The sequence below is a fragment of the Macaca nemestrina genome, chromosome 2, assembly GCF_043159975.1.
Source record: "Macaca nemestrina isolate mMacNem1 chromosome 2, mMacNem.hap1, whole genome shotgun sequence".
Lineage (NCBI taxonomy): Eukaryota > Metazoa > Chordata > Mammalia > Primates > Cercopithecidae > Macaca > Macaca nemestrina.
The window spans coordinates 164,722,223-164,750,150 of record NC_092126.1 but is presented as its reverse complement, the minus strand read 5'-3'; the positions used below and the strand labels follow the sequence as shown (position 1 = coordinate 164,750,150).

General features: G+C 38.8%; 1 protein-coding gene across 9 annotated transcripts in view; it reads right to left on the bottom strand.

Annotated features, from left to right (window-relative positions):
* LOC105470347 (immunoglobulin superfamily member 11) overlaps nucleotides 1-27,928 on the bottom strand; it is a 268,851-nt gene that overhangs the window by 112,853 nt on the left and 128,070 nt on the right. Inside the window, exon 1 of one of the 9 annotated variants that reach the window (XM_011722224.3) lies at nucleotides 20,596-20,617. The exons of 3 other annotated variants lie outside the window; for them this stretch is intronic. Coding sequence is in view for 2 of the 6 variants with exons in the window: in XM_071092388.1 (XP_070948489.1) it covers nucleotides 15,367-15,418 (52 nt within the window). In the remaining 4 variants the exon portion in view is untranslated. Of the gene's footprint in view, nucleotides 1-160; nucleotides 1,823-5,747; nucleotides 5,768-15,150; nucleotides 15,172-15,366; nucleotides 16,565-20,595; nucleotides 20,618-27,928 lie in introns of those variants that run through there. 5 more of the 9 variants (XM_071092388.1, XM_071092386.1, XM_071092391.1 and 2 more) reach the window with 5 other exon arrangements.

Below are 27,928 nucleotides of genomic sequence, written 5' to 3'. Positions count from 1 at the left end.
AGCTCAGAGAAATTCTCGGTCTTTCAGATTTCTTTCCCCTTGTGCTGCTTTGCTTCAAGACGGTATCTTCCTGCATGAAGGAGAGAGTACTCAAATTACCCCCAGCCAGAGAAGAAAAGAGTTGCCCCCATAGCCACACCAGGTTCTCTGGTTTCTTTACCTGCCTCTGCTGGAGAGTATCTTGACAGACTAGGCCAGACTGGTAACCAGTAAAATATGAATGCTCCTTTGTGAGGGTTTTCTTTCCATTGTTGCTGTTATTGAACGGGAACAGTGGTGGGTGTGTGCAGGTTCCCACCCCTGTACTGTGATCCTGGCCATTTGTCTCTGATTGCTATAGACTGAATGTTTGTATCCCCCACAAAATTCATATATTGAAACCTAAAACCCAAAGTGGTGATACCTGAAGGCGGAGTCTTTGGGAGATGATTAGGTCATGATGGTGGACCTCTCATACATGAGATTTATGCCATCATAAAAGAGGCCCCAAGGAGCTCTTTGCCCCTTCCACCATGTGAGGACACCGCAAGAAGACAGCTGTTCACAAGCCAGGAAGCAGGCTGCTAGACATTAAATTTGCAGGCACCTTGATCTTAGACTCCCCAGCCTCTAAAACTGTGAGAAATACATTTCTGTGGTTTATAAGCCACCAAGTCTGTCGTATTCTGTTACTGCGGCCCAAACAGAGGAAGACACTGATCTTGAAATCCCTGCACAGACCTCTACATTGTAACACAGGCCTCTGTCAATCCCCTTACAAGGACACACAGACACTGCTTGGTCTCTCATATACTTCATGTAATCCTGAGTAACCAGGTGCACTGCCTCAGACTCCACCTGTTTTCTGTCACTGCCTCGATGTCATCACTTTTACATACTCATGCACAGTTGCACAGCGTGCAGACTCCAAAGGACCATACTCCAAAGAATACATACTACCAGGGAAAATCGAATGGCTTGGTGAGGACAAGAATGAGAATTGAGCAGGAAATTACACTTCACTCACTCCACAAATGTAATACATGACACCATAATGAGCTAAGTCATGTCTGTCTTTCAGAGTAAATCATGGAAGTTTAGTCTAAACTTGAACACTGGATCATCCACATTTGTCATCCTTCTATCCCCAGATGCCTGGAGTATAATAAACCCTCAGTTGTTCTTTTTCTCCTTACAAACCACTGAATACATAAGAATCAGATGTGCCATGCCTCACTGGCTGGGATAAAGACCAGACAGGCAATACACAAGTTTATTAGCTATCTGGCTATATCTTCTTCCACATGACATTTTAACTATGATATATCTATATTTCTGTTTCCCCACACAATCCTGATAATAAGTATTCTGCAATTACTTCTTTCCTGATTCACATACATCTCCAAACTGTAACTACAGTTATAATTCCAACTGTAGTTATATAAGTATAAAGTTACTTAAGACCAGATATATTGAACATCTCTTTATAACTCACAGTGGTGTATATAGAATAGGTTCTCAATAGTTTGTTGGAAAATGAAATACCATATTTTTAAAAGTTGATGAGACACTCTCCCCAGGGAAACGAATATTGTCAAATGCATATAACACTAAATTTGGAATGAAATTTCTGTGACCTCCCGGAAAACCATCTTTTGGTCACAGGTTAAAATCCCTTGTACAATACAAATGTAGGCAGTGGTTATATGATGCAAAGGATTCAACAATGTAAAAGGCCATTTAAAACTAAAATGATTATTTTAAAACAAATTACTATATAATAGAAAAATTAATATTGTGAGATTAAAAACTTAACCTCAACTCCAGATGATGAAGATTATGTCAATGAAGTAAAAGGATATGACAGTGATAAAGATGATGGTGACAACAGAGGAGGAGGAAAAAGACAACAAAAGGAGGAAAAAAATAATGCTTACATAGCATTCATATACAGAATTCTGTTTGGGACCCTATGTGTTTTTTGGGAGATGAGTCTTCATGACTTATTTATTAATAAGAGTTTATTGATCACTCACCATATGCAAGGCACTGTACTAGATTCTACAGGTAAAACAAAGTATAAGACCACATCTTATCTTCCTAAAAAGGCTAAACATAAATAAGCCAGCCATCACCAAAAAAAAAAAAAAAAAAAAAAATTCGTCCTTACCCCCAACTCTCATTGCACACAAGACAATGAATTCCAGATAGGCTGTAGGTTGAAATATAAAAGGTAAAACAGTATAGCTTACAAAGGATAACAGGAAATATCTTTATGACATTAGGAAAGGCAAAAAATTTGTAGTCAAGACACAAAAAATGCTAGTAAAGGAGAAAAAAGTTGCTTAAATGAATCACTTAAAGGCCGGGCGCGGTGGCTCAAGCCTGTAATCCCAGCACTTTGGGAGGCCGAGACGGGCGGATCACGAGGTCAGGAGATCGAGACCATCCTGGCTAACACGGTGAAACTCCGTCTCTACTAAAAAAAATACAAAAAACTAGCCGGGCGAGGTGGCGGGCGCCTGTAGACCCAGCTACTCGGGAGGCTGAGGCAGGAGAATGGCGTAAACCCGGGAGGTGGAGCTTGCAGTGAGCTGAGATCCGGCCACTGCACTCCAGCCTGGGCGACAGAGCAGACTCCGTCTCAAAAAAAAAAAAAAAAAAAGAAGAAAAAAATGAATCACTTAAAATTAAGAACTTCTGTTCTTTAAAAGACGCCAAACTGAGAAAGTAAAAAAGCAAGTCACAGAGTAAGAGATTTTACAACACATATAAACAATAATGTGCCAGTACTTCAACAAACATGTTTTTTAAACCCACTGAAACCAAGGGAGTGGGAGGGGACACTGACTCCTTAATTTTGAAAACTGGCAAGAAGCCCAAGTATCCGTCAACAGATGAGCATATAAAATGTGGTATATTCATACAATGAAAAATTATTCAGCAATAAAAAGAAATGAAGTTCTGGTATATGCTACAACATGAATGAACCTCGAAAACATTATGGCAAGTGAAATAAATCTACTATGCCAAGTGAAATAAATACCCAGACACAAAGGATAAATGTTGTATAATTCTACTTATATGAGGTATGTGGAACACGTAAATTTATAGAGATAAGAAGTAGATTAGAGGTTACCAGGGGTTAGGTGGAAACTGGGAGGTATTGCTTAATAGTTATAGCTTCTGTTTAGGGCAACATAAAAGTGTTGGAAATAGTGGTGATAGCTGCACAACAATGCAAATGTACTTAATGCCACTGAATCATATACTTAAAATGGTTAAAATGGTAAATGTTATGTTATATATATTTTACCACAATTTTTAAAATAATGTAAAATACCAAAAATTATTGGTCTGTATACTTTAAGTGGGTGAACCATATCGTTTGTGAATTATATCTCAACAAAGTTTTTTAAGAACTGGCAAATGACTTCAATAGAAAATTTGTAAAAGACAATACCCAAATGCTAGTAAAAACGTGAAAAGGTGTGTAACTTCATTAGTAATCAGGGAAGTACAAAACCACCTACATACATACACACACAGACACAATGAGATATCATTATGCACCTATCAGAATGACTGAAGTAATAAAATAGATTGACAATACCTAGTGTTCACTGACAAGGATGTAAAGGAAATGAAACTCTCATACACTGCTAGTGGGAGAAAGATCAGCACAGCCACTTCAGAAAATGGGCCATACCTACTAAAGTTGAACATATGCAATTTGTTTCGTAGGGATATACCCAACAGAAATTCATTCTGATATGCATCAAAAGACACACACAAGAACATGTGCAGCAGCATTACTCATTACAGGCCAAAACTAGAAAAAAAAAAAAAAAACAAATGTCTTTGGCCAGGCACGGTGGCTCAGGCCTGTAACCCCAGCACTTTGGGAGGCTGAGGCGGGAGGATCACTTGATGTCAGGAGTTCGAGACCAGCCTGGTCAACATGGCGAAACCCTGTCTCTACTAAAAATACAAAATCAGTCAGGTGTCATGGCTGATGCCTGTAATCCCAGCTACTCAGGAGGCTGAGGCAGGGAGAATTGCTCGAATCGGGGAGGCAGAGGTTGCACTGAGCCAAGATCGCGCCACTACGCTCCAGCCTGGGTGACAGAGCGAGACTCTGTCTCAAAGGAAAAACAAATGCGGTGAGGAACGAAAGGATAGTAAGAAGATCACAAAGAAGAAATACTTCAAAAATTCAATGCTTTTCAAGATGTTAAAAAAAAATAACTATTTTTGCCTACAAATGGGCTATGGGATCATGCACTTTTACAGCATAGTGCTGCTACAACTGACATAGTTCCTAAAGTCTGGACAATATCAGAAACCTGAACCAGATATAAAATCAGTCTGCCAGAGACTTAAAAACACATATGCACATGTATGCACCCCCTACACTCAGTTTACACATATGTAAACTGCCACATATAAAATTAGATAAATCTATGTGCATTTCTCTAATTAACATACATGAAGTAGAAGAAAAAGTAAAGTTTTGTGACGTTTAACCTAAACATGAAAAAGCTGAATTAGTTCACTTGCCACAGTTGGGACAAATATAATGAAAAGGACTAGGAGAATGGACTTCACTACTCTCCACTCAAGTCGAAGAAAAAGCTGACACGCCAACCCCCACTATGTCAAGAGAATCTGAGCTGAGAACTCAAAAGGAAGTGCTGAAGACTGCAAATTATTTTTGTGTTCATGGTCTTCATCATCATCAGTTTATAGAATATTTGTTAGACACTGAAGGAGTAAGCAGATTTGATTTATTTTAATGCAGACAGATGGCTTGGTCATGGAAATTGTGAAGAGATTTACCGAGCGGCTTCATCAGATCAAGGACATTATGGAATTAAAGGGCTCTAAGAGACCTTACTGGTCCAGCTCCCTGTGGCTCACAACATTATACTTTCTTATTAATGAGAAAGATAACTCAACTCCCTAAATTCAAAATAACTGCAGTGGGAGTAAGGGGTTGGGAGGATAAGAGCACAATTAATTTGTTCAAAGAAATGCAAATGTTGAGACTGAAAATGAAAATACATATTAATCAACAGGCAACTAAAACTTGTCCTGTTCTGAGGACAATGAACAAATCAGAAAGAATCAAAAGTCACAATTTTAGAAAACATTCTCATGAAAATGAATCATGTTTAAATTTCTTTTACTATTAATATTTTGGAGTACAAAATTCAAGAAGCATCTCTTATCAGTATGGTTGTTTCAGGAAAAATTTAATGACCTGAAAACAGATTCTACTTACCAAGATAAAATACTAGGCAGTGAGTTTACGAATCTCAGAATTATTTAAGTTTTGTCAATGTAATTAATTTCATCAATTTTAGAGACCACCTGGCTTTGTGTAAAAACCACCTCTCTCATGAAAATGCAAAAAAAAAGAACAGCTAGGCAACACTATTGATGATATAATCAATGATATACAATCAAAATTAAGATGTGCCCTAACCACACCCCTCCAAAGCTTTCAGTTTAAGTATCACTATATTCCTGCCTAAAACTTGTTTTTTTTTTAAATGCTCACGAGCTTTTCCCTTTTAATCAATAATAACACTAGTAAAATGTCTATATTTATCATGTTACCTAGTATAGCTAAAATTTAGACATCTATGCTTGGCTTAAGACAAAGAAAGCTCATTATCAGAGAAAAGCAGAGAAAGATCACAGAAATTACGTTAAAGGATTAGAATGCACTGACTGAGGTAAAACGAAGATATTGTCATACTTACAGCCTGCTTTGAACTGACCCTTTCCTGATACATACAAGATCTGTCCGTGATACAAAGAACTGAAGAGAAAAAATAGGTATGTACACAGCCTAAGTCAAAGTGAGTAGCAATCAATTTTAAAATAAATTTTTAAAATAAGACTATATTCGAATGACATTTTGCAATCTTTCTACAACAGACGGAGATAGTTTTAATTCTGAGGACAGAAATTACTATAACATTTTATTATATTGGTAGGGGGAGGGAGAGAGAAAAGTAACTATTTTAGGAAAAATTTTATAAACATGTTAAAACCAGCCACATTATTATGTGCCATATTATTATCTCCAGTTTATCTTATTACAAATATTTTCAATACTGGAAACCATGTCAGAGAATCACAAGATTATAGAACTGGAAAAGAACAAGAGATTACCTAGTCTAATTCCCTCATTTTGCAAATGAAAGCAGGCCTGGAGAATTACATGATATGCCCTAGGCCACAGCTCCAGTGGCACACCCTAAATAGACTCATCTCCTGACTTAAAAATTGGGACTGATCAATCCTTGTAACAGTAACTGCCACTAACTGAGCACTTGCTGTCAGTCAGGCACTATGCTAGACACTTTACAGATAACAGTTCTCATTTAATTTAGTACCTCTCAACACAGTAAGAAGACCATCTCCGTTTCACAAGAAAAACTCAAGCTCGGGACATTAAATAACATTCTCAAAGTCACAGGGCAAAGAAATGATGAGTCATAATTTAAACCCAATATGTCTGACTATACAAAGCCCATGAACTTTTACATAGGCTTTGTATAGTCAGACATATTGGGTTTGAATCACGACAATGCTATTGTCTCCCCCCAAATGTTAAATGTGTACATCCAAACAATTGCAGTTTGGGCAAGCTAGACCACAGAAATATCTATACAAATGTATAGGGTATATGTACAAAGATGGTCACTAAAACATTATGAATATCAAAAAATGAGAGACAACACAAATGTGCATAATGGAGAAACAGCTAAAAATTATGGCATACTTGCTATGAAATACTAAACTTCCATTAAAAAGAATGAGATAGATCCATGTAACAGATGTGGTAAGATGCCTATATTAGGCTGGGCACAGTGGCTCACACCTGTACTTTGGGAGGCCAAGGCAGGCGGATCACGAGGTCAGGAGTTTGAGACCAGCCTGACCAACATGGTGAAACCCCGTCTCTAGTAAAAATACAAAAATTCTTCTTAAAAAACTTCTTAAATACTTTTTCATTGAGTTTTTACCCTAGAATGTTACTTTTACATGTTTTTAAATTATAATACAAAACAATGAATTTGAAATGAGTTCCTTTTTTATTTTAAAATAACACATGTATATTCCATTTAATGCCACCCCATATAGCACAGATTTATTGTATGGCTAGTTGTCTCTACAGCAATTCCAAAAAAAAGAGAATCCAACATTCTATTACGGATACCAGCATTTCAAGTATAGTCCATGGGCTGATGCAGATTCCCAAGACCCTTTCGGAAAGTCTGTGTAGTAAAAACTACTTTGCTTACTAACAGTGGAGTTTTATCCCTTTTTTCCTGGGCTAACATGTGCATTGATGGTACAAAAGCAGTAGTGGGTGAAACTGTTGGCACCTTAACACAGGTCAAGGACTTGGCATTAGACTGTACTAGTAGTCACTGTAGTCTTTGCTATCATGTAGTCACAGTTAAAAAAGAAAAAAAAATCCAGTTTCACTAAAGAATGTCTTTGATGAAACAATAACAATAATTTCATTAAATCTTGACCTTTTGTAATATTCTGTGTGACAAAATGGGTAGTATAAAACGACTTATGCTGCACACTGAAGCAAAATGGTCATCTCAAAGTAAGGCACTGGTGCAATCATTTGAGCTCAAGGCTGAAAGAACTAATCACTTTCCTTCATATTTACTTGAATGAACAACTCGCAGACTATGGTTAGTCAAACTTATATATTTAGCAGACATTTTCTCAAAACAGTACCAAATGAGACCATCACTTCAAGTGAAATAACTGACAGTCATTTGTAGGCAATGATAAAATTCAAGCAAATATTAAAACTTTGGAAAACTTGTATCTGACATTGTGAGTTTAACAGCTTCATAATACTTAAAAGACTATTCTGAATTATCTCAGTGGTGATATTGACAAATGTAATTTTTAAATGTTACATAATATAATATGTTAACATTTGTAAGATCTGTGTAACAAAGTGAACCAATATTTTCCAATGATCAATGCATAGATTTATGAAAAATCATGCATGAGTAAAAGATCCATTCAAAGTACAAGATAAACCAATGGATTTTAATATAACAAGTAGGAAGTGTCCACTGATATGGTTTCTGGTTCCACATTTCAACCAGTCTGTAAGAAACTACTGCATATCATGTTTTGGTAGAATATCAAAGATGAATATCCAAAATTATCTGAAAATGCTATCAAAATACTAAGTATCAGTGTGAGACCAGATACTCTTCACATTTTCCACCAAACCAAGATGACATATCACAATAAATGAGATGCAAAAGCAAATAGGAGAATCTGTTGTCTTCTAATAAGCCAGACATTAAAGAGGGTCCCAAAAATGTGAAAGTGCCACTTCTCTCACTAATATTATTCAGTTTTGCGGAAAAAAAGTTAATTGTCATAAAAATATTTATGCCAATGTGTAATGGATGTCTTGTTTCTAAACAGATTAATAGATTCTTTTAAATGTTCTCACTTTTAATTTCTAATACAGTATCGATAGACATAATCCACATAAACTAAAGCTCTTTGCAGTCCTCAATAATCTTTAAAGCCCCAATAATCTTTAAGGCCAGGAAGTTTAAGAATCTTTGCAGTACACTGTTAACTAATTTTTCACATGCCCTGCATACTGTCTTAAGTCTTGATCAACAAAGCTATCTGTATTTACACATGAGCAATATACATAAGTGAACTGTACTATAGACTTTCTTAACCAATAAAAGCCTAAAATGTTAGCCTGATTTGAACATATTCTTCAAGAAGTGATGTTTACTACAGTAGTACAGCCTCTGTTTTTGCCATGTATTCTGTGTTCTGGCAGATGATCTTGACCCATGGGGGCTAAAAGAAGTTCTATACCTTATAATCATAGACCTGGCCCAAAGAAAAAAAAAGATTAAGTATTAAGCCTTGATGTTTGATGTTATTTAAGTCATCTTTAAGTATATAGTGCAGGATTTATGATTAGTAAACGACTTTTGACATTTTGAGAGATGTATAAATACTTCAGACTGACAGTGTGGTCCATAAGGGTATAAATCATGTCTGGGATAAACTATGAATGGAAATACATAGACTTCAGGAGGAGGGAAGGGAATAGGAGAGGCAGACAACTGGCAGTCTTGCAAAACTCCCCCAACATAAGGTTGATTTATAGTTAATGCTCTTATTTCTAGAAAAGTGTCTCCAGTACTTTGTATACGGTAATGTAGGAAGAAAGAGGGTGGCCTCAGGCTACAAAAGATGTTATTTTAACTAATTATCTCCATCTTTGGGAGACTAGTTCTAACATACAGGTCCCTCAGGACTAAGAACACCAGACACGAAAATGGTAAACTTCAAGGTTCTAAAGAAATTGCCAAAAGTCCAAGATCATTCCTTACAACATGAAGCAAAAGCTTCAGAATTCCTTAGGAAAAAATTTTTCAAATATTTAGGATTAAAGATAAGCTAAAAATCTATTTCAAAAGATCTGTAAGTATTGAAATTTTGAATAAACTTCCACAGAAGTCATAAAATTTGAAAAAAAAAAAACTATGAAAATTGATCTCTATCACCTGTTTCACAAAATATTTACCAAGGTGTAAAGATTAGTTGAAGCTGACATAGTCACACCAAATCCCTAAAGAAACTTGTAACAAAAATTTTATTTTTCTTTAAAAAAGAAAATGTACTTAAATTTTCTTTGCCCACTGAATAAGTTCTGTGGGCATACCAACACCAATTTCCTGGTTTTGATTTTGTACTCTGGTTTTGGGGGATGGTAACATCAGGGGAGGCTGAGTGAAGGGTGCATGGGACCTTCCTATACATTTCTTACAACTTGCTATGAATCTATACTTCAAAATAAAAAGTTTAAAATATAAAAAAAAAAAAAAGAAAACAACAGTCTTCTCAGGGGTACCACCTACATTAGTAAACCTTCATTCACAAGTGTCTACTGAGCATTACTATAGTGCCCAGCATGGTACACATGGTACTGCCTTTCGGGGATAATACACACACACACACACACACACACACACACAGAGAGAGAGACAGAGAGAGAGAGAGGTAGGGGGGAGAGAGAGCGAGAGAGAGCAAAAGAGAAAGAGCACAAGCACAGGGGGAGAAAGAGAATTCTATTATAAAGTTAGCTTCATTAAACAAGGGGAAAATATTAGCATATAACTATGCCCACACTCCCACATACCCCCACCAATGCTCACCTTCTATGGTGATTTCTGTGTCTGCCTGGTTGGCTCCAGTGTTAATTTTTTGTAAATATCAATCCTTGAAATGGGTAGAACTGAATAATTGGAAAGAACCAGGACTGGATTTATTACCATAGAAGAACCTGATGTTACTAGCAGAGGAACATAACACCTTGCAAAATGGAAGGAGATGATGACAAGTAAAAAGAAAAAACAATCATTAAGGGGAATACAGAAGAGAAAGGTTTTATGTGTGTGACTGCTGTGAACAGTGAAACTTTGGGCAAAAGTGAGTAAAGGGGTTCTCTAAATTAGGACACTGTTATGTTTCCATTGTTGGGATCTTCAACAGACTTTGGTAAATATTTAAACTTAAATTTCTAAAAATATTGAACTGATAATTCTTTTAAGACCAGCCTACAAGTGGCCTCATTACATTAGAGTTACATTCACAAAGTCATATTGTATTTAATTACCTATTTGTTACCCTCAGTGAAAAAATGGCATTGGCTTTCCAGTCCCACAAACCTATTATACTTTAACCACCTATTCCAACCCTAAACCCTGGTCTACTACCATTAATGGCTGCTAACGTTAACCTAATTATCTGAAGATCTTCCCAAGGAACTCTACGTGATACAAGAATTTTCTGAACTCGGTCCTTCTAAGATCTGTTTCTTTCCAGGAATCCTTTTCTAAATAAAAGTGTCCTCTAATACTGTCAGCTTATATCTCTCTCAAGATCAACAGAGTTAACTGCTAAATGAAAACAAACCAGTAAGTAGACTTTTTCAAATAACTTTTTATTGAACACACTTTGCCCATAATAGTAAATTTGTATGGGTTTTATTCTATTCTGTAAATATTCTAGTGACACTTATCAAAATATGATCCTTTCTGTAATATATGAGTGAGGCAGAGCCATACTGTACCTATATAATATCTGATAAAGGCAATGATGATGTGGTAGATCATTGGCTGAGTCTATTATGTGCAAATTGGAAACACATTTTCTCTCTGTGGCTAACTTCATACTTTTACAATTTAAAACCATTACAAATGCAAACCACTACTCTGGTCTTGTTCTTGGGTGGTAGAAAACCAGGTACCCAGAAAATTAATTACCCAAACATTAACAGAAAAAAAAAAATCCTTCCATGGCTTAGTAAGATAGGCTTAACTAATAAGTAAACTAATTAACTTTCCACTTTTAAGACCAAACTCAGCTCAAATCAGATGGCTTTTTGAATACCACCCAAGAACCAACAACCTCTCTGAAGCCAGTTGCTCACAAAGTACGATCAAGAGAAGATTTCAGATCCTCCAGATGGTGTGGGGGCAGTTCCCAAAATGCAGGGATGAGATGTATTAGTGCCAGCTAGTCCTCACCAAACAAAGAAAGAGAAAGTTGAGATGACTGTGTTCACTTGAAGTAAATTAGAAAACAGAAATTCAGCAAATCCTCCTCAAACTGCCTAAAATAATTAAGTGTTGAGAGAGTATAAAAAATTATCATTAGTCTAGACGACAATAGATTTGGAATCCCTATTCTAAATAAACTAGTTATGGGGCCAGGCGCGGTGGCTGAGGCCTGTAATCCCTGCACTTTGGGTGACTGGGGCGAGCAAATCACTTGAGGTCAGGAGTTCAAGACCAGCCTGGCCAACATGGTGAAACCCTGTCTCTACTAAAACTACAAAAACTACAAAAATTAGCCAGGGGTGGTGGTGGGCACCTGTAATCCCAGCTACTCGGGAGGCTGAGGCAGGAGAATTGCTGGAACCCGGGAGTCAGGGGTTGCAGTGAGCCAAGATCGCACCACTGCACTCCAGCCTAGGCAACAAAAGCCAGACTCCATCTCAAATAAATAAATAAACAAACAAACAAAGTAGTTACGGATGGAAAGCCTTAGTGGGAAAGCCACCATTTTTTGTACTTTCTCCCAGCTCAGTAAGTACTTCCTGTCCCTTGTTTTGTAATACTCACTGCAACTAAAGAATCTTTTGCACCAGCACATCACCTTGTTTGACAATAAATCACATGGCGTAAGTATGAAGACTCAAATGAGAATTTTCATTATAAATCTTTCCACTATGAAAGTGTGAAAACACATTTCAAAATGTGCCACATACTGTTATCCGGGGAGGGGAAGCCAAAACAAGTACTTTTACCCCTTGCATCATTACCTAGTGTCTGACAACAGTTCCAAGCATAACGCTTTTTAAGTGCTTGGTAATTTAATATTTAAATTTCTTCCTGAATAGTCCATGTTGAATATACATGTGTATTAGGCTCAACGTCTCTGAAATTTTCATCCCGTAGCTGTCACCTTTCATGTAGGTTAAACTACAGATTTTTACTGACAGGTGAATCCTTCTAAAACAATTACAGTATTAAATTTAGAGCTGAGAAACTGGATTTTACAATAAATTTTTAATAATGGTAACACTGAAAAGGTTCACGACTTTTTTCATTTTCATAGCATTTTATGTGGTCGTTTCTTTCTTTTTATACATTTTCTCAAATTCTGAAAAGTTATCTGCTATTTCAAGGAATCACAAGTACAAGAAACACTTTAGTTATATCTAACCCATTGGAAGAACTATAAAGAAGTCAGCTTTTCAATTCAAATTACCTTTGAAGTTACTCCACAAATATAAACAAAATTTTAAAAAAACAGAAATAGAAACAGAAATTTATTAACATCGATTTTCTTTCATTTATTGAAAAGACCCTCTATTTCTACCTTTGGTGTATTATTTCACTGTAGTGGCCACTACTATTGGTTATTTATCTAACATCCATTCCCCTTTACCCCTTTGTAATAGAACCAACTTTGTTCAGATATACACCCCTCCTGCTATTCCACATTGAAAGTTCTGGGGATGAACCATAATTCATTCAAACCAAGTTTGCCCTTGACTAGTTCAAGAATAAAATTCGATTAGGGCATAGTACTCTCCTGGAGATAGATGGGCTAGCACAAACAGGCACGCTAACTGTTCATCCTCTTTCCCTCCCCCCCCGCCCACAGTAAGGAAACTGAACATCAATACTTTTTCCATGGCCAGCTGAATAAAGCCCAAACGCAGCATTCAAGATTCTCTACTATCTTGCCCCCAACTACTTTCTGGCTCTTTCTCCCTTGCACACATCTCCTGCTCTAGCAGCTTGGCCTTTCAAGAGTATACCTCTGCCTGCTCCACTTCACATCCTTCCTTCAGGCTGTTCCTTTGGTTAAGAAAGCCCGTCCACTACCATCTGAGCCAATTCATACCCTACTCATTCAATGCCCAGAAAAAAAAGAAAACTTCTCCAAGAAGTCTTACTTGATACCCACATTAACAAATAGAACTCCTCATACATTCACTGTATCATAAATTATTTGTACATGCTTATAGCCTGTTTTAAAAATGCAAACTCCTTACGGGCTGCAGACACTCACACACACACATCTTTGTATTCCACCACCACCTTTCCCCACCAGATACTCAAATGCACAGACTGATGGCTCTGTAAATATCTGTTGAACAAATGAACACTGTTTTTGAAAGTGGAAAATGCCTCTACATAACAGGTTATTGCCAAGACTGAGATGTCCTTGAAAGTCTTTAAAAACATTCTTGTATGGCTTGGGAATAGTTTTGCTGAAGAAAAAAAGAACAAATCAGATGACCTTGCAAGGCTGATTCTGCGAATTATATCAACTCTTTTAAAGTACTGCCTGATACTTCAAAAACAAACTATACACAAACGCTACTTACAAAAAGAGTAGCATTTATTATAATATACAACTTTAATAACAGATTATTCTACCAAAAATTTGAGCTGCTCTTGTAATATTGGTAATATTTAGAGCTGTGTCCAAGGACTTCATAAAAAGCCGATTTACCCTCTTATTTCACACTTAAAAAGTAGTAGGGCAGAGAGAAAAACTGGCCATCTCAAACTAGTAACAGTACAAAAGATATTTGGAAGCACAAGTTCATAACGTACATATTGATGTTATTGTCTGCACACCATCACTAAAAATATACCTACTGAACTCTAGAAAATTATCTGTAATTTTGATGATTACAGCTTCACTAGTTTCTATGGAGAAGACATACAAAAAGTTCTCGTATTCTCTTCTCCCCTATTCAATGAATCTGCACAATTTAAGTTGGCTAGAATTAGGTTACTTCAAAATCAGTTCGAATAAGGCCATAAAATGACTGGAAACATGCTGGTGTCTCCAGAAAAAAAAAAAAAAAAAAAAAACAGGGTTAACCACAAAGTTCCATAAATCACTGAACCCGCTTTTTAAATAACACCCTTTAGAAAAAAACTCAGTAAATCTCAGCAATAAATGGGACAGAAAACTGGATTGCACAGGACAATGCACACACAAAAAACAAACAGCATTGTATAGGATGAAAATCAGGATCTAAATATGACGGCTATTCACTGAAAATAAAATGTAAGAAAGATTAAGCAGAGAGTAGAAAATTAAATTTATAAACAGATGTTTTTAAAACTGTTAACAAGAAATTTAAAGACCTTTATTTTGTTCTAATATTGTTATATTCTATGTATTTTTGTGAGCCAACTTAAGTCATCTGGAGATGAAGCTAGAGTATAAATAAATTATTGTTTTCTAATATAGCATAGCACAGTATACAATTATTTTTTAAAATAAAGATCATTTTCGGCCAAAACGTGTATAGGCTTCCAAAAGATTACGTTAAAGCTATAAAGCTTTCCAAATGATTTTAAAAGCACTTCTAGTTTTCCTAGGGCCGCCTAGTAAAGGCAACTGGTTCTAACTACAGTTTCTAACTGGACCAGTGAGTAAGGGAGTTCGTTATCTAAAAACGATCCTGCATCCCCCACAGCGCAGCGAGGTGAGAGTCGGGGCCCAGCCCGGGACCGGAGGTAGCGGGGCGAGTTTAGTTACCTCTCTGATGAGGAACACCTGGGCTGAGCGGGCGGCGGAAGCAGCCGCTGCAGGTGCGCGCGAGCCTCGGTCGCAGCAACGAACACGGCCCCTGAGAAAGTTGGACTCTCGACCCTCGGCAAAGCAAGGAGGCTCTTTGCCGTCCCCAGACAGCTTCGCCCCAGGCCCGCCAACCCAGCCTGGCCCCACTGGGAGGAAAGGGTTGGGGCTACTCACCGTGCAGAGAGAGGAGCAGCAAAGGCGCCAGTGGGGAGCGCCGAGAAGTCATCCCGGGGCCGCAGGGAGCGCGCCTGCCGCCTACCCGGCTCCCGGTCGCGGCAGTAGAAGCGCGGGCGTCTCTCCGCGCTCTTTGGGGCAGCCTGGTCCTCCCGGACCCAGCGCCGGGCCGCTGTCCTCCGCGCGGAGCTGGGACAGTCGGACGCACAGAAGAGCCAAGTGCAGCTGCAGCGCCGCCCGGCTCCGCGGACGCTGAGCTGTGACCAGAGGCGTTCCAGGCTCGCCAGCCGCGCCCCGCAGCTCACGGCCACCTAGCCCTGCCCCAGGACCAGTCGACCCCTCGCGCCGCCCGGGGAGCCACTCCCCCCAACTCACGCCCGCTACTTCAGCCGCAGCTCGGCTCCTCGCCGCGCCGCCCACTCGCCCCACTCGGTCTCCAGGGCAACCGCGGCTCCAGCGCGACGCCTGGCGGCCCACCCGCGGAGCAGAGCGTGGCGCGCAGCTGGCGCGGCCCCCGCCACCTGTGCACCGCGCCGCCCGCTCCCCAAACGCCTCCACCGGCTCTGGGAACCGAGGAGCGGGCGCCCTCCCCCCCGGAGTTAGGGCCCCTTCCTTGCTCTAAACCCCTCCGCAAACAGGTGGTCGGCCTGATGCATCCTGGAGAGTTCTAGGAATGACTTTTCCACAGCCGTCTTCTGAGCCTACAAGAGTCTTTCCTGTGGCAGTTTTCGGATAATTTATATTTGGCTTTTTCATTTTCACTCCTCTCTTATAAAACCTAAATAATCTGAAAGAACCTGACTCTGGCAAAATTAGGAATTCCTAATTTTACAGTTTTTTGGTTTTGTGCTGTTTCCTGGATACCTTTTCACCGTTCTTCCTTGAAAAGTGGATAGGGGCTGTACCATGCCGCTAACTCCCCATTCCTATCAGAGAGACTGCCGTCTTCTCTTGCCCCTTTTGTAAACCTTATGTCAACTACTAATATTTTAAGTTTTCCATCTTAAACGTTAGTGCTTTCTTAAACTGACCTTTAGTATACATGTTAACTAGTGGGAGAGGTGCATTTATTGTAATGGTTGTTTAGTTGGGTTTTTTGTTGTTGTTTCTTGTTTGGGTTGGGTGGGGAGAAGGACTTTCCTAGCATCTGAAATTATTTTACTTAAATATCTACCTACATCTTTTCTTATAAAACCTATCTTTATTGCCTTACACTGAACTCTGCTCGTTATTGTACAGCTCATAGTCACTTCCTGCTTCAGCCTCCAAACGGAGCCTTCTAAATTTGAGGACATACCTGCTCAGGGGATGCCAACCCATTTTGGTCAGTTTCTACAGCAGCATAAATTAGGATTCTCAGAGCCATTCAGAAATTGAGCCCTCATCTGGCAAATACAGTACTCCCAGGGAAACTCAGAAACAAAAATAATATGCACAGAAAAAAATATGTAAAATATTTTTAAACATACATTTGGACAAGGATTGGAAGATATATGTAAGATTAAAATATCAAGATGGTGGAGTTACGAATGTACTTCTCTTTTGAAAATGTGGATGTTATATTTTTAAGGTAAAAAAAGGAAACATGTTAAGAAATGTTAATAATTTTTAAAGAGAATATCCTGAAAGGATAAATTTTGATTATGAATTAGAGATGCCTCAACTTTGCTCACTGCTTCCAAGTTGCTAGAATTCCCTACCAGATCTCTAATGGCAAGAAATAAATGATGTGACAGTAGAGTTTTTCATATTAATAACAAGTTTAAATTTCCAACTATGATATCACGAGGCTCATTCTCATTCTTTTAAACTCCAGGGTGAGGACTAGTGTTTCTTTTTTCCATCCAGTTCAATTCCTCACCCTCTCTTGTACATATTCCTGCAGTCTAATCCGGTCCTAAGCAGGGTATAAGAGTAAGCAATATAAGAAAAACAAGGACGCTGTCAAGTGATAGGAGCTACTCAAAGCAATTCTTCATGTCACCATAATCCCAGATACAAATATAGAGACAGAATATTTATCCTTTAAATAACCCACTAATCTGAGCTTAAATCCCTGATAAAGCAAGTTATCTGATATATTTATCACATCAATTTAAGAACTATTTACCAAGTACCTACACTTTGTAAGGCACCGGGTTTAAGGTTAAACCAAAAAAAATGACCCCTGACCCCAAATAAGTTCCAATTGCATATGGGCTACGTCTGTGCTATCATGAATCAGCAGGTAAGAGTTCTGCCTCTTTGTCACCTAAGGATAATTCTGCCTTGCCACACAAGAGCTACTGAGTCATTTAAGAGGACAGTGCTCACAGTTCAGTGGAGGAGCCCTTTCAATAGAAAAAGAAGTGTGGCTTCTGAAGGAAGAGTGAGGATGATCAGATTTAAGGAGGCAATCCAGCTGCCCAGAATCATGGGGGCAGATGGTAGCTGGTGGACCAGAAGAAGGCAGATCAGGAGTACTGGAAGCTCCAAGTGCTGTGTACAGAGGCTTCCAAGGACACTCTCCCAGGAAACAAAAAGTGTGGTTTAAAAAAAAAAATTCATAGAGATAGTACCATTGGCATATACTTTGAGTAATTTTTTATTAGTAATGATGAGTTTCACCAGCTTTTATTCTAATCTGCTTTACGAGCACAGAATGATTTCTTTAAATCCCTTAAGTATTCTGAGTACTAAAGACACAGACAACATGTTATATTTGTATAACACTTTACACATTTCAAAGTACTTTCACACCTATCATCTGATTTGATCTTCACAGCAAAACGGGGGGGGGGGGTGGGTAAGGCACGGATGATGACCCTGTCTTCACACAGGAAGATACTGTGTCTCAAAAAGATCAAGAGACACCCCAGAGATTGCAGATGTAAACAGGGAGACCTGGAACCAGGATCTTATTTACCGTATAGTTTTTTCTACCACACCATGAAGTCTTTTTCTTTTATCTCTTTTTGGACCAACTTTTTTTTTTTTTTTTTTTTTTTTTTTTTTTTTTTTTTTTTTTGAGACGGAGTCTCGCTTTTGTCGCCCAGGCTGGAGTGCAGTGGCGCGATCTCGGCTCACTGCAAGCTCCGCCTCCCGAGTTCACGCCATTCTCCTGCCTCAGCCTCCGAGTAGCTGGGACTACAGGCGCCCTCCACCTCGCCCGGCTAGTTTTTTGTATTTTTTAGTAGAGATGGGGTTTCACCGTGTTAGCCAGGATGGTCTCAATCTCCTGACCTCGTGAACCACCCTCCTTGGCCTCCCAAAGTGCTGGGATTACAGGCGTGAGCCACCGCGCCTGGCCTAGACCAACTTTTAAAAAATTATAAATGATACTGTCTTAAAGCTATCTGAGGGTAACACTGTACTTACCTCCTAAAGATTTATCCCACCTCTGCCCTACCACCATCACTACCACACCCAGACACCACCTCAGAAGCTATAAGATTTGGATGAGATTGGCCCCACCCTCATCTCTGAGGGAGCTGTAGTTGGTCTACCTTACCAAGAAAGAAATGGAGAGGGGAATGATCAGAATGAAGAACCCTGGTAGAAGACTCTGCTATATAGCACCTTTGACTCAAAAACATTGATGACGTGAAAATAAGTCAACTTCTAAAGTTCACGTTTTAATCCTAGGCAAGCTTCTCTCCTCAACCCATCAAAATGCTGGACCACTTCTTTCCACAATCAGTTTATCTGCATTCAAGAATGGAAAATTAACTTTCTTATTAGCTTAGGAGGAACATAAGAAAGAAAAATGATGTAGGGAATTATAAGGATTTCCAATGCCAAGTATAATTTACTTTTGAATTAGCTATTTTAAGTTTTTAATGCCTCAGATCCCTCTTCATTCATGTACATAAATTAAAGGTTAATTGCATTTAAGTTTTGGTTGTATTTGTCTATGGAGTGTTTTATAAGATCATTGTTCTTAAAGTTAGGAAAAACCTGTTTGATCCTTGTTTGAGCCAGTAACTCATTCTGTATATATTTTAACCCAGCTGCTTAGAGACAGCATATAGTCTAGAGCACAGCTTAGTCCTTTTAGAAGTAAAATTTTTGAAGAATTTTTCTCCCTTCCCCGTTGCAAAATGTCAAGAAAAGCTCTAAAATAATAAAGGAATGGAGAAGAAAATAGTGGCATCATTACAGTAAGACAGAAAGCAAACCAACAAGTGTTTATTGTATGTTGACATAAATAGACCACTTAATATTTTAAAACAACACTCTCGAATTCTGGATTAACTCATAACCTAGATATATTGATATCTTACTGTCTTTCTTATGTATCTTTCTTCCCACTCCTCTGTCAACCCTTGCTAGATAGGACTTACAAGGAGCTAAACAGCAATACCCATCCTCCTCCCCATAGCCCAATCCCTATCACTCTTGTGAATATTGTCAAAGTTTCCCATCTTCATTCATTTTGGGAAAAGTTAGCTCTTTTTCTTGAAGCCCTAATTTATTTTTAGGTAAAGTCACTCTCTGAGCAGGGAACATTGTAATGAAATGCTACAGAATTAATTCAAATATCAAATTTAAAATAATACCACTATGTTTTTTAGGACTTGAAAAAGGCAATAGCATAAGTAGCATTTTATATGTCACCTGAACATTTTTTGTATTTTCATTTTTATAAGGAATATAATTTTCAAATATTCTTACAAATTTCTTTACCAATTTTCATTAAAGGTAATATGCTTCAGATTAATTCACTCGATTTTATATATTGGGGTATAGGCAGTTACCTCAGTATTTTTCAATTCTGAGGTGTTTTACAGAGAGGTTTAATTTAAACTGCAGTTCACACTTTCACTTCCAGCAACAAAACGGGTCAGAGACCTTGATTTATTAAAAATGTGAACTTAAATATTTTTATAATCTTAAATGAATAAAATACAGAAAGGTAAAGCCAAAGGCTGCACAAAGGAAGGAATCCATCTACAGTCTATTCTTAACACAGCATCCACGATGATCCTAAGAAGTCAGATCAGGTCTGTCTAAGACCTTCCAATGGCTTCCTGTATCACTCAGGATGAGTCTTACTGTAAATCACAGGGCCTATGTTAGTTGTCTATTGCTGCTGTAACAAATTACTACAAACTTAGTGGCATAACACAACACAAATGTGTTATAGTTCTTGAGGTCAGAAGTCCAACATGATTCTCAGTAGACTAAAATCAAGGTGTGGGCAGGGCTGTGTTCCTTTCTGGAGGTTCCAGAGGAGAATCATTTTCTTACCTTTTCCAGATTCTTGAGCCCACCAACTTTCCTTGGCTCATGGTCCCCTTCCTCTATCTTCAAATCCAGCAACATCAGGCCAAGCCCTTCTGACACTCCTTCTTCCACATTTAAGGATTCTTGTGATTACACTGGGTCCACTCAGATAATCCAGAATAACCTCATTTCCAGATCAGTTGAACAGCATCCATCAGCAACCTTAATTCCTCTTCGCCATAGGAGGTAATATATTCACAGGTTCTGGGGATTAGGAAGTGAAGAATCCCCTTTGTGGGGGGCCCTTATTCTGATTACAAGACCCTACTGGATCTAGTCCCCCATTATCTCTCTGACCACATCTTCTGTTTTTCCCCTCAGTCATTCTGCTCTCACCATAATGACCTCCTCAATGTTTCCTAAATAAGCAGGAACGTGTTTGCCTCAGGACCACTAAAATTGTTCTTTCCCTACATTTTTGCATAGCTCTCCTTTCACTTCTTAAGACTTTTTCTCATATGTCATCTAAGTCGTAACTGACCATTGAAACCACCTTTGCAAAATTATGACTGAGACAGTGAAAGAGATCTAACTTAACCAACTCCATCTTGCTTCTAACCTCCAACCTGTCCTCGTTCATTCCTGGGCGTAGGCTGAACTAACTTTGGGAGAAACTTTATAGTTTAAACAAAGACGATAACAGCCCTTTCCTAAAGCAGACCTTCTTCTTGCCTGGGGACTAGATTGCCTTTGTAGGACTAACATTAGCCACAAGGTTAGAAATTATGGTTTAGGAGTCATGCAGCCAGAGGTTACACGATTCTGACCCTCCCTAAACTGCTCCTAAGATCAGTGCTTGAGATATTTTGCAGACCCTGCACAGGATGGATGGATCAGCTGGCACCACCCAGATCAATAAACTGGCTCATCTGATCTTGTGACCCCCGCCCAGGAAATGACTCAGTGCAAGAAGACAGCTTTGACTCACTATCATTTCATCCCTCACCAATCAGTACTCCTGGCTCACTAGCTTCCCCCCACCCACCAAGTTATCCTTAAAAACTCTGCTCCCTTAATGTCTGGGGAGATTGATTTGAGTCATAATAAAGCTCTGGTCTCTCACACAGCCGGTTCTGTGTTAATTACTCTTTCTCTATTGCAATTCCCCTGTCTTGATGAATTGGCTCTGTTGAGGCAGCGGGCAAGGTGAACCCCTTGGGCAGTTAACATCATCCTTCTAAAATAAAAAATTTAAAAGACATTTTAAAATCTGTCTCCCTGTTGTATTTTTTTCTTAGCATTCTGTCATTAACATACTCAATTATTTTAATAATCTTGTTTGTTTGTTGTCTGCTTCACCCAATACAATCTACAAGGACAGGAACTCTATTCATTGTTGAATTCTCAGTCTCTTTAACAGATCATGACACGTGTAGATACCAAATAAATATTTTGAATGGATGAATCGATGAATGAAGAAATTCTCAAGAAATTTGACAGGATTGAAATTATTTACAACACATTGTTTGACCACATGATATTAAGGTAGGTATCAATAACAAATACACACACACACACACACACACACACACACACACAGATATTACAAAAAGCAATTCTAAATAATTCAAAATCAAGAAATCATAAAGGAAACTAAAGTGTATCTAGAAGAAAATAAAAATATTTTATATTGTAATCAGTAAAATGCAGCTAGAGTATCTATTTGAAGGAAAACTTAAAGTCTCAAATGCTTATATTAGAAAAGATGAAAACCTAAACACAAATAAATTACTATATAGCTTAAGAATTTTGACAAAACAAAATAGGTCTAAAGGAAGTATTAATAGAAGAAAATAATATAGAGGCAAAAACAATAAAATGTTTAACAAATGTATAATACAGAAGATTGACGCAGTCAAATATTTGCACCTTGAAATCGTTAATTAACCAAATTCTAGTGACACTAATCAAAATTAAAAATGAGAGAGACCTCAAATAATATCAGAATAAAAATGGTGGCCAGATGAGGTGGCTCATGCCTGTAATCTCAGCACTTTGGGAGGCCAAGGCAGGTGGATCACCTGAGGTCAAGAGTTTGAGACCAGCCTGGCCAAAATGGTTAAACCCCATCTCTGCTAAAAATGCAAAAATTAACCAGATGTGGTAATGCATGCCTGTAATCCCAGCTACTACTCTGGAGGCTGAGGTGGGAGAGTCGCTTGAACTCAGGAAGGAGAGGTTGTTGTGAGCCGAGATCATGCCACTGCACTCCAGCCTGGGCAACAAGCAAGACTTGATCTCAAAAAATAAAAATTAAAAAAGAATAAAAAAGGAGACATTACTACAAATGCTGCAGATATTTAAAAGATAAGAAAAATGATGAATAATTTTCTGCCAATAAATCTGAAAATTTGGAGGAAATGGGCAATATCCTAGAAAAATATAACTTACCAACATTTGCTCAAAAATAAGCAGAAAACCTGGATAGTCCTATACAATTAAGGTAATTGAAGCAAGAGTTTAAAATCTTTCTGTAAATAAAACTCTAGCTCCAGGTAATTTTATCAGCAGATTTCACCAAATGTTCAGAAAACAAAAACAAACCCAATCTTTTACAAACTATTTAAAAATAGAGAAAAAAATGAAACACTCCACTCATTTTATGATGCTACTGTTATACTACATACCAAATATTGACAAGAATGATAGGAGAAAAGAAAATAGGCCAATTTTTCTTATGCAGAGATGCAAATGAGCATTAGTAAACTAAGTCTACTAATACATATATGAGATAATGCATCACACCAATTGGATTTATTTCATGAGTGTAATGTTTAATATTTAACAATGCAATTCACCATATTGAGGTTAAAGGGAAAAAATTAGATGATCATCTTATTAAGTGCCCACTGAAGGCAAAGAAGCCATTCCTGGACTTATCTAACAGAGGTCCTTGGGGAAGAAAAGGCAGCCAGCGGAATCAGAGAGGGCCACAGGGTGAAGGAAGCTCATAGTGCAGATCTGAGTGCTCAGTGGGCAGGCAGAGAAGCCTGAGAAGCCTGAGAGCCCTGCTTGCTTTCTCAACAGGGAGGATTGTAGCCTTGGACAAGATCTCAGCCCTGATTGCAGGCTGACTGGATATAAAATCAATGTGGTTGCAGAGGCATGGCACATGACTGACCTTGCTGATTACGAGGAGCTGGGTAAGGCCTGTCACTGCTGGCTTTCCCCCACTTCCCTGGTGACGTGTACGATGCAGCAGAGGCAGCCATAATCCCCCTGGGAATAAAACTCCATTGGCCTGGGAACCACCTCCCACCCCCCACAGTGGTGGCAGCAAGCCCCATCCAAGAAGAGCCTGAGCTCAGACCCACCTAACAGTGCCCACACCTGATGGTTTTTCTCTACTCACTCTGGTAGCTGAAGACAAAAGGCATACGCTCTTGGGAGTCCTATGGCCCTACCCATCACCTGAGAAACCCGAGTACCCATCCTGCCAAACATAGGAAGATTATATACTTCTACTGCCTCAGCTGGCGCTCTCTTGAAAACACCACCTCCTGGCTGGAAGCAAACCAACTCAAGCCATTACAGCAACTCATAACAGAACAACTGTTACTAGGGGGTCCTTGTTCTTAGAGCTTCCAAGATGGTGGCGGGCCACTTCCAAGATGGCGGCAAGCCTCTTGTTCTCTGACCTGGGGTTCTTGGCCTCACGGATTCCAAGGAATGGAATCTTGGGCCATGCAGTGAGTGTTATAGCTCTATTAGAAGCCATGAGTCACAGAAGAGAACTGTGGAACCCAGCGACTAGTTTTCAGCTCCATTTGGATGAACCTGGGCACTTAGCTGTACATGAACAATGGCAAGCCTTTAGCCTGATTGTGCAGTTGCAAGATTTAATAGAGTGAAAACAGAGCTCCCATAAAATGGGAGGGGACCCAAAGGGGGTTGCCATTGCCAGCTCGAATGCCTGGGTTTATATCCCAATCATTGTTCCTCCCGTTGTGCTCTCAGGTGATAGATGATTGGCTATTTCTTTACCTCCAGTTTTTGCCTAATTAGCATTTTAGTGAGCTCTCTTTACTACCTGATTGGTCTGGTGTGAGCTAAGTTGCAATTCCCATGTTTAAAGGTGGATGTGGTCACCTTTCCAGCTAGGCTTAGGGATTCTTAGTCGGCCTAGGAAATCTAGCTTGTCCTGTTTCTCACAACCATGCTCCAAAGAAGGAGGAAACAACAGCTGATTCCACTGCCTGCAACACCCCAGCTAACCAGAGGTCCTGAGTCCATCCACATGACAATTTCACTGCTAGCATAACCACCATTCAAGAACACCAGTGCAGTAAGCAAAACTGCAACCAAGGACTCCCACAGAGTTCACTACACACCTCTGCCACCTCCACTAGAGTAGGTTCTGGTATCCATGGCTGGGAGACCTAAAGGTGGATCAGAACACAGAACTTTTTTTGCAGGCATTCCCCAATACCAGCCTGGAGCCCATTTAGCCCCACTGGGTGGCTAGATGCAGAAGGGCAATAACAATCACTGCAGTCCAGCTCTCAAGAAGCCCCATCCTTAGGGGAAGCAGGAGAGTACCACATCCAAAGGATCACCTCATGGGACAAAACAATCTGAACAGCAGCCCTTGAGTTCCAGATCTTTCCACTGAAACAGCCTACCCAAAAGAGAAGGAACCAGAAAAACAATTCTGATAATATGACAAAATAAGGTTCTATAACAGCCCCAAAAGGTCACATTAGCTCTCCAGCAATCCAAACCAAGAAGAAATCTCTGAATTGCCAAATTAAGAATTCAGAAGCTTGATTATTAAGCTACTCAAGGAGGCACCAGAGAAAGGTGAAAAACAACTGAAAGAAACCTAAAAAACAACACAGGATATGGATGAAAAAGTCTCCAGAGAAATAGACATCATAAAGAAAAGACAATCACAACTTCTGAAAATGAAAGACATACTTAGAGAAACACAAAATACACTGGAAAGTTTCAGCAATCAAATTGAACAAGTAGAAGAAAGAACTTCAGAGCTTGAAGATAAGACTTTCTAGTTAACCCAATCAGAAAAGGGTAAAGAAAAAAGAATTAAAAAAAAAAATGAACAAAGCCTCCAAGAAATCTGGCATTATGTTAAATGACCAAACATAAGAGTAATTATTATTCCTGAGGAAGAAGAGAAATCTAAAAGTTTGGAAAATGTATATGAGGAAATAATTGAGGAAAACTTCCCTGGTCTTGCTAGAGATCTAGATATCCAAATATAAGATGCCCAAAGAACACCTGGTAAGTTCATCACAAAAAGATCATCATCTAGGCACACAGTCAACGGTTATCTAACATTAAGATGAAGGAAAGACTCTTAAGAGTTGTGAGGCAGGGCCGGGCGCGGTGGCTCAAGCCTGTAATCCCAGCACTTTGGGAGGCCGAGGCGGGTGGATCACGAGGTCAGGAGATCGAGACTATCCTGGCTAACATGGTGAAACCCCGTCTCTACTAAAAATACAAAAAAAAAAACTAGCCGGGCGTGGTGGCGGGCGCCTGTAGTCTCAGCTACTTGGGAGGCTGAGGCGGTAGAAGGGCGTGAACCCGGGAGGCGGAGCTTGCAGTGAGCCGAGATCACGCCACTGCACTCCAGCCTGGGAGACACAGCGAGACTCCATCTCAAAAAAAAAAAAAAAAAAAAGAGTTGTGAGGCAAAAGCATCTGGTAACCTATTATACAAAGGAAAAGCTATCAGACTAACACCATATTTCTCAACAGAAATCCTGCAAGCCAAAAGGGATTGGGGTCCTATCTATAGGCTTTTTAAACAAAATAATTATCAGCCAAGAATTTTGTATCCAGCAAAACTAAGCTTCATAAATGAAGGAGAGATAAAGTCTTTTTCAGACAAACAAATGCTGACAGAATTCACCACTACCAAGCCTGCACTACAAAAAATGCTAAAAGGAGTTCTAAATCTTGAAACAAAACCTGAAATACACCAAAATAGAACCTTCTTAAAACATAAATGTCACAGGGCCTATAAAACAATAACACAATTAAAAAAGGTATTCAGGCAACAATCAGCATGATGAATAGAACAGTACCTCACATCTCAATACTAATATTGAAGGTAAATGGCATAAATGCTCCACTTAAAAAATAGAGAATGGCAGAATGGATAAAATCCCACAAACTGAGTATCTGTTGTCTTCAAGAGATTCAGCTCACACATATGGACTCACATAAACTTAAGGTAAAGGGGTGGAAAAAGATATTCCATGCCAATGGAAACCAAAAGTAAGCAGGAGTAGCTGTTCTTATTTATATCAGACAACACAGACTTTAAAGCAACAACAGTTAAAAAAATAAAGAGGGGCATTATATAATCATAAAAAGATTAGTCCAACAGGAAAATATCACAATTCTAAATACACATGCACCTCACACTGGATCTCCCAAATTTATAATACAATTACTACTAGACCTAAGAAATGAGACAGATGGCAATACAGTAATAGTGGGGGACTTCAATACTCAACTAACAGCACTAAACAGATTATCAAGACAGAAAGTCAACAAAGAAATAATGGAATTAAACTATACTCTAGAACAAATGGATTTAACAGATGTTTACAGAACATTCTACCCAACAACTGCACAATATACATTCTATTTATCAGCACATGGAACATTCTCCAAGATAGACCATATGACAGGCCACAAAACAAGTCTCAATAAATTTAAGAAAATTGAAATTATATCAAGTATTCTCTCAGACCACAGTAGAATAAAATTGAAAATTAACTCCAAAAGGAACCCTCAAAACTATACAAATACATGGAAATTAAATAACCTGGTACCAAATAATCTTTGGATCAACAATGAAATCAATATGGAAATTTAAAAATTCTTTGAACTCAATAATAGTGACACAACCTATCAATACCTCTAGGATACAGCAAAAGCAGTGCTAAGAGGAAAGTTCATAGCATTAAATGCCTACATCAAAAAGTCTGAAAGAGCACAAATAGACAATCTAAGCTCACACCTCAAGGAACTAGAAAAAAAGAACAAACCAAACCCAAACCCAGAAGAAGAAAAGAAATAACAAAGATCAGAGTAGAACTAAATGAAATTGAAACCAAAAAAATGGACAAAAGATAAATGAAACAAAAAGATGGTTCTTGGCTGGGGGCAGTGGCTCATGCCTGTAATCTCACCACTTTGGAAAGCACAGGTGGGTGGATCACTTGAGGCCAGGAGTTCAAGACAAGTCTGGCCAACACGGTGAAACCCTGTCTCTACTAAGACTACAAAAATTAGCCAGGTGTGGTGGTATGCACCTGTAATCCCA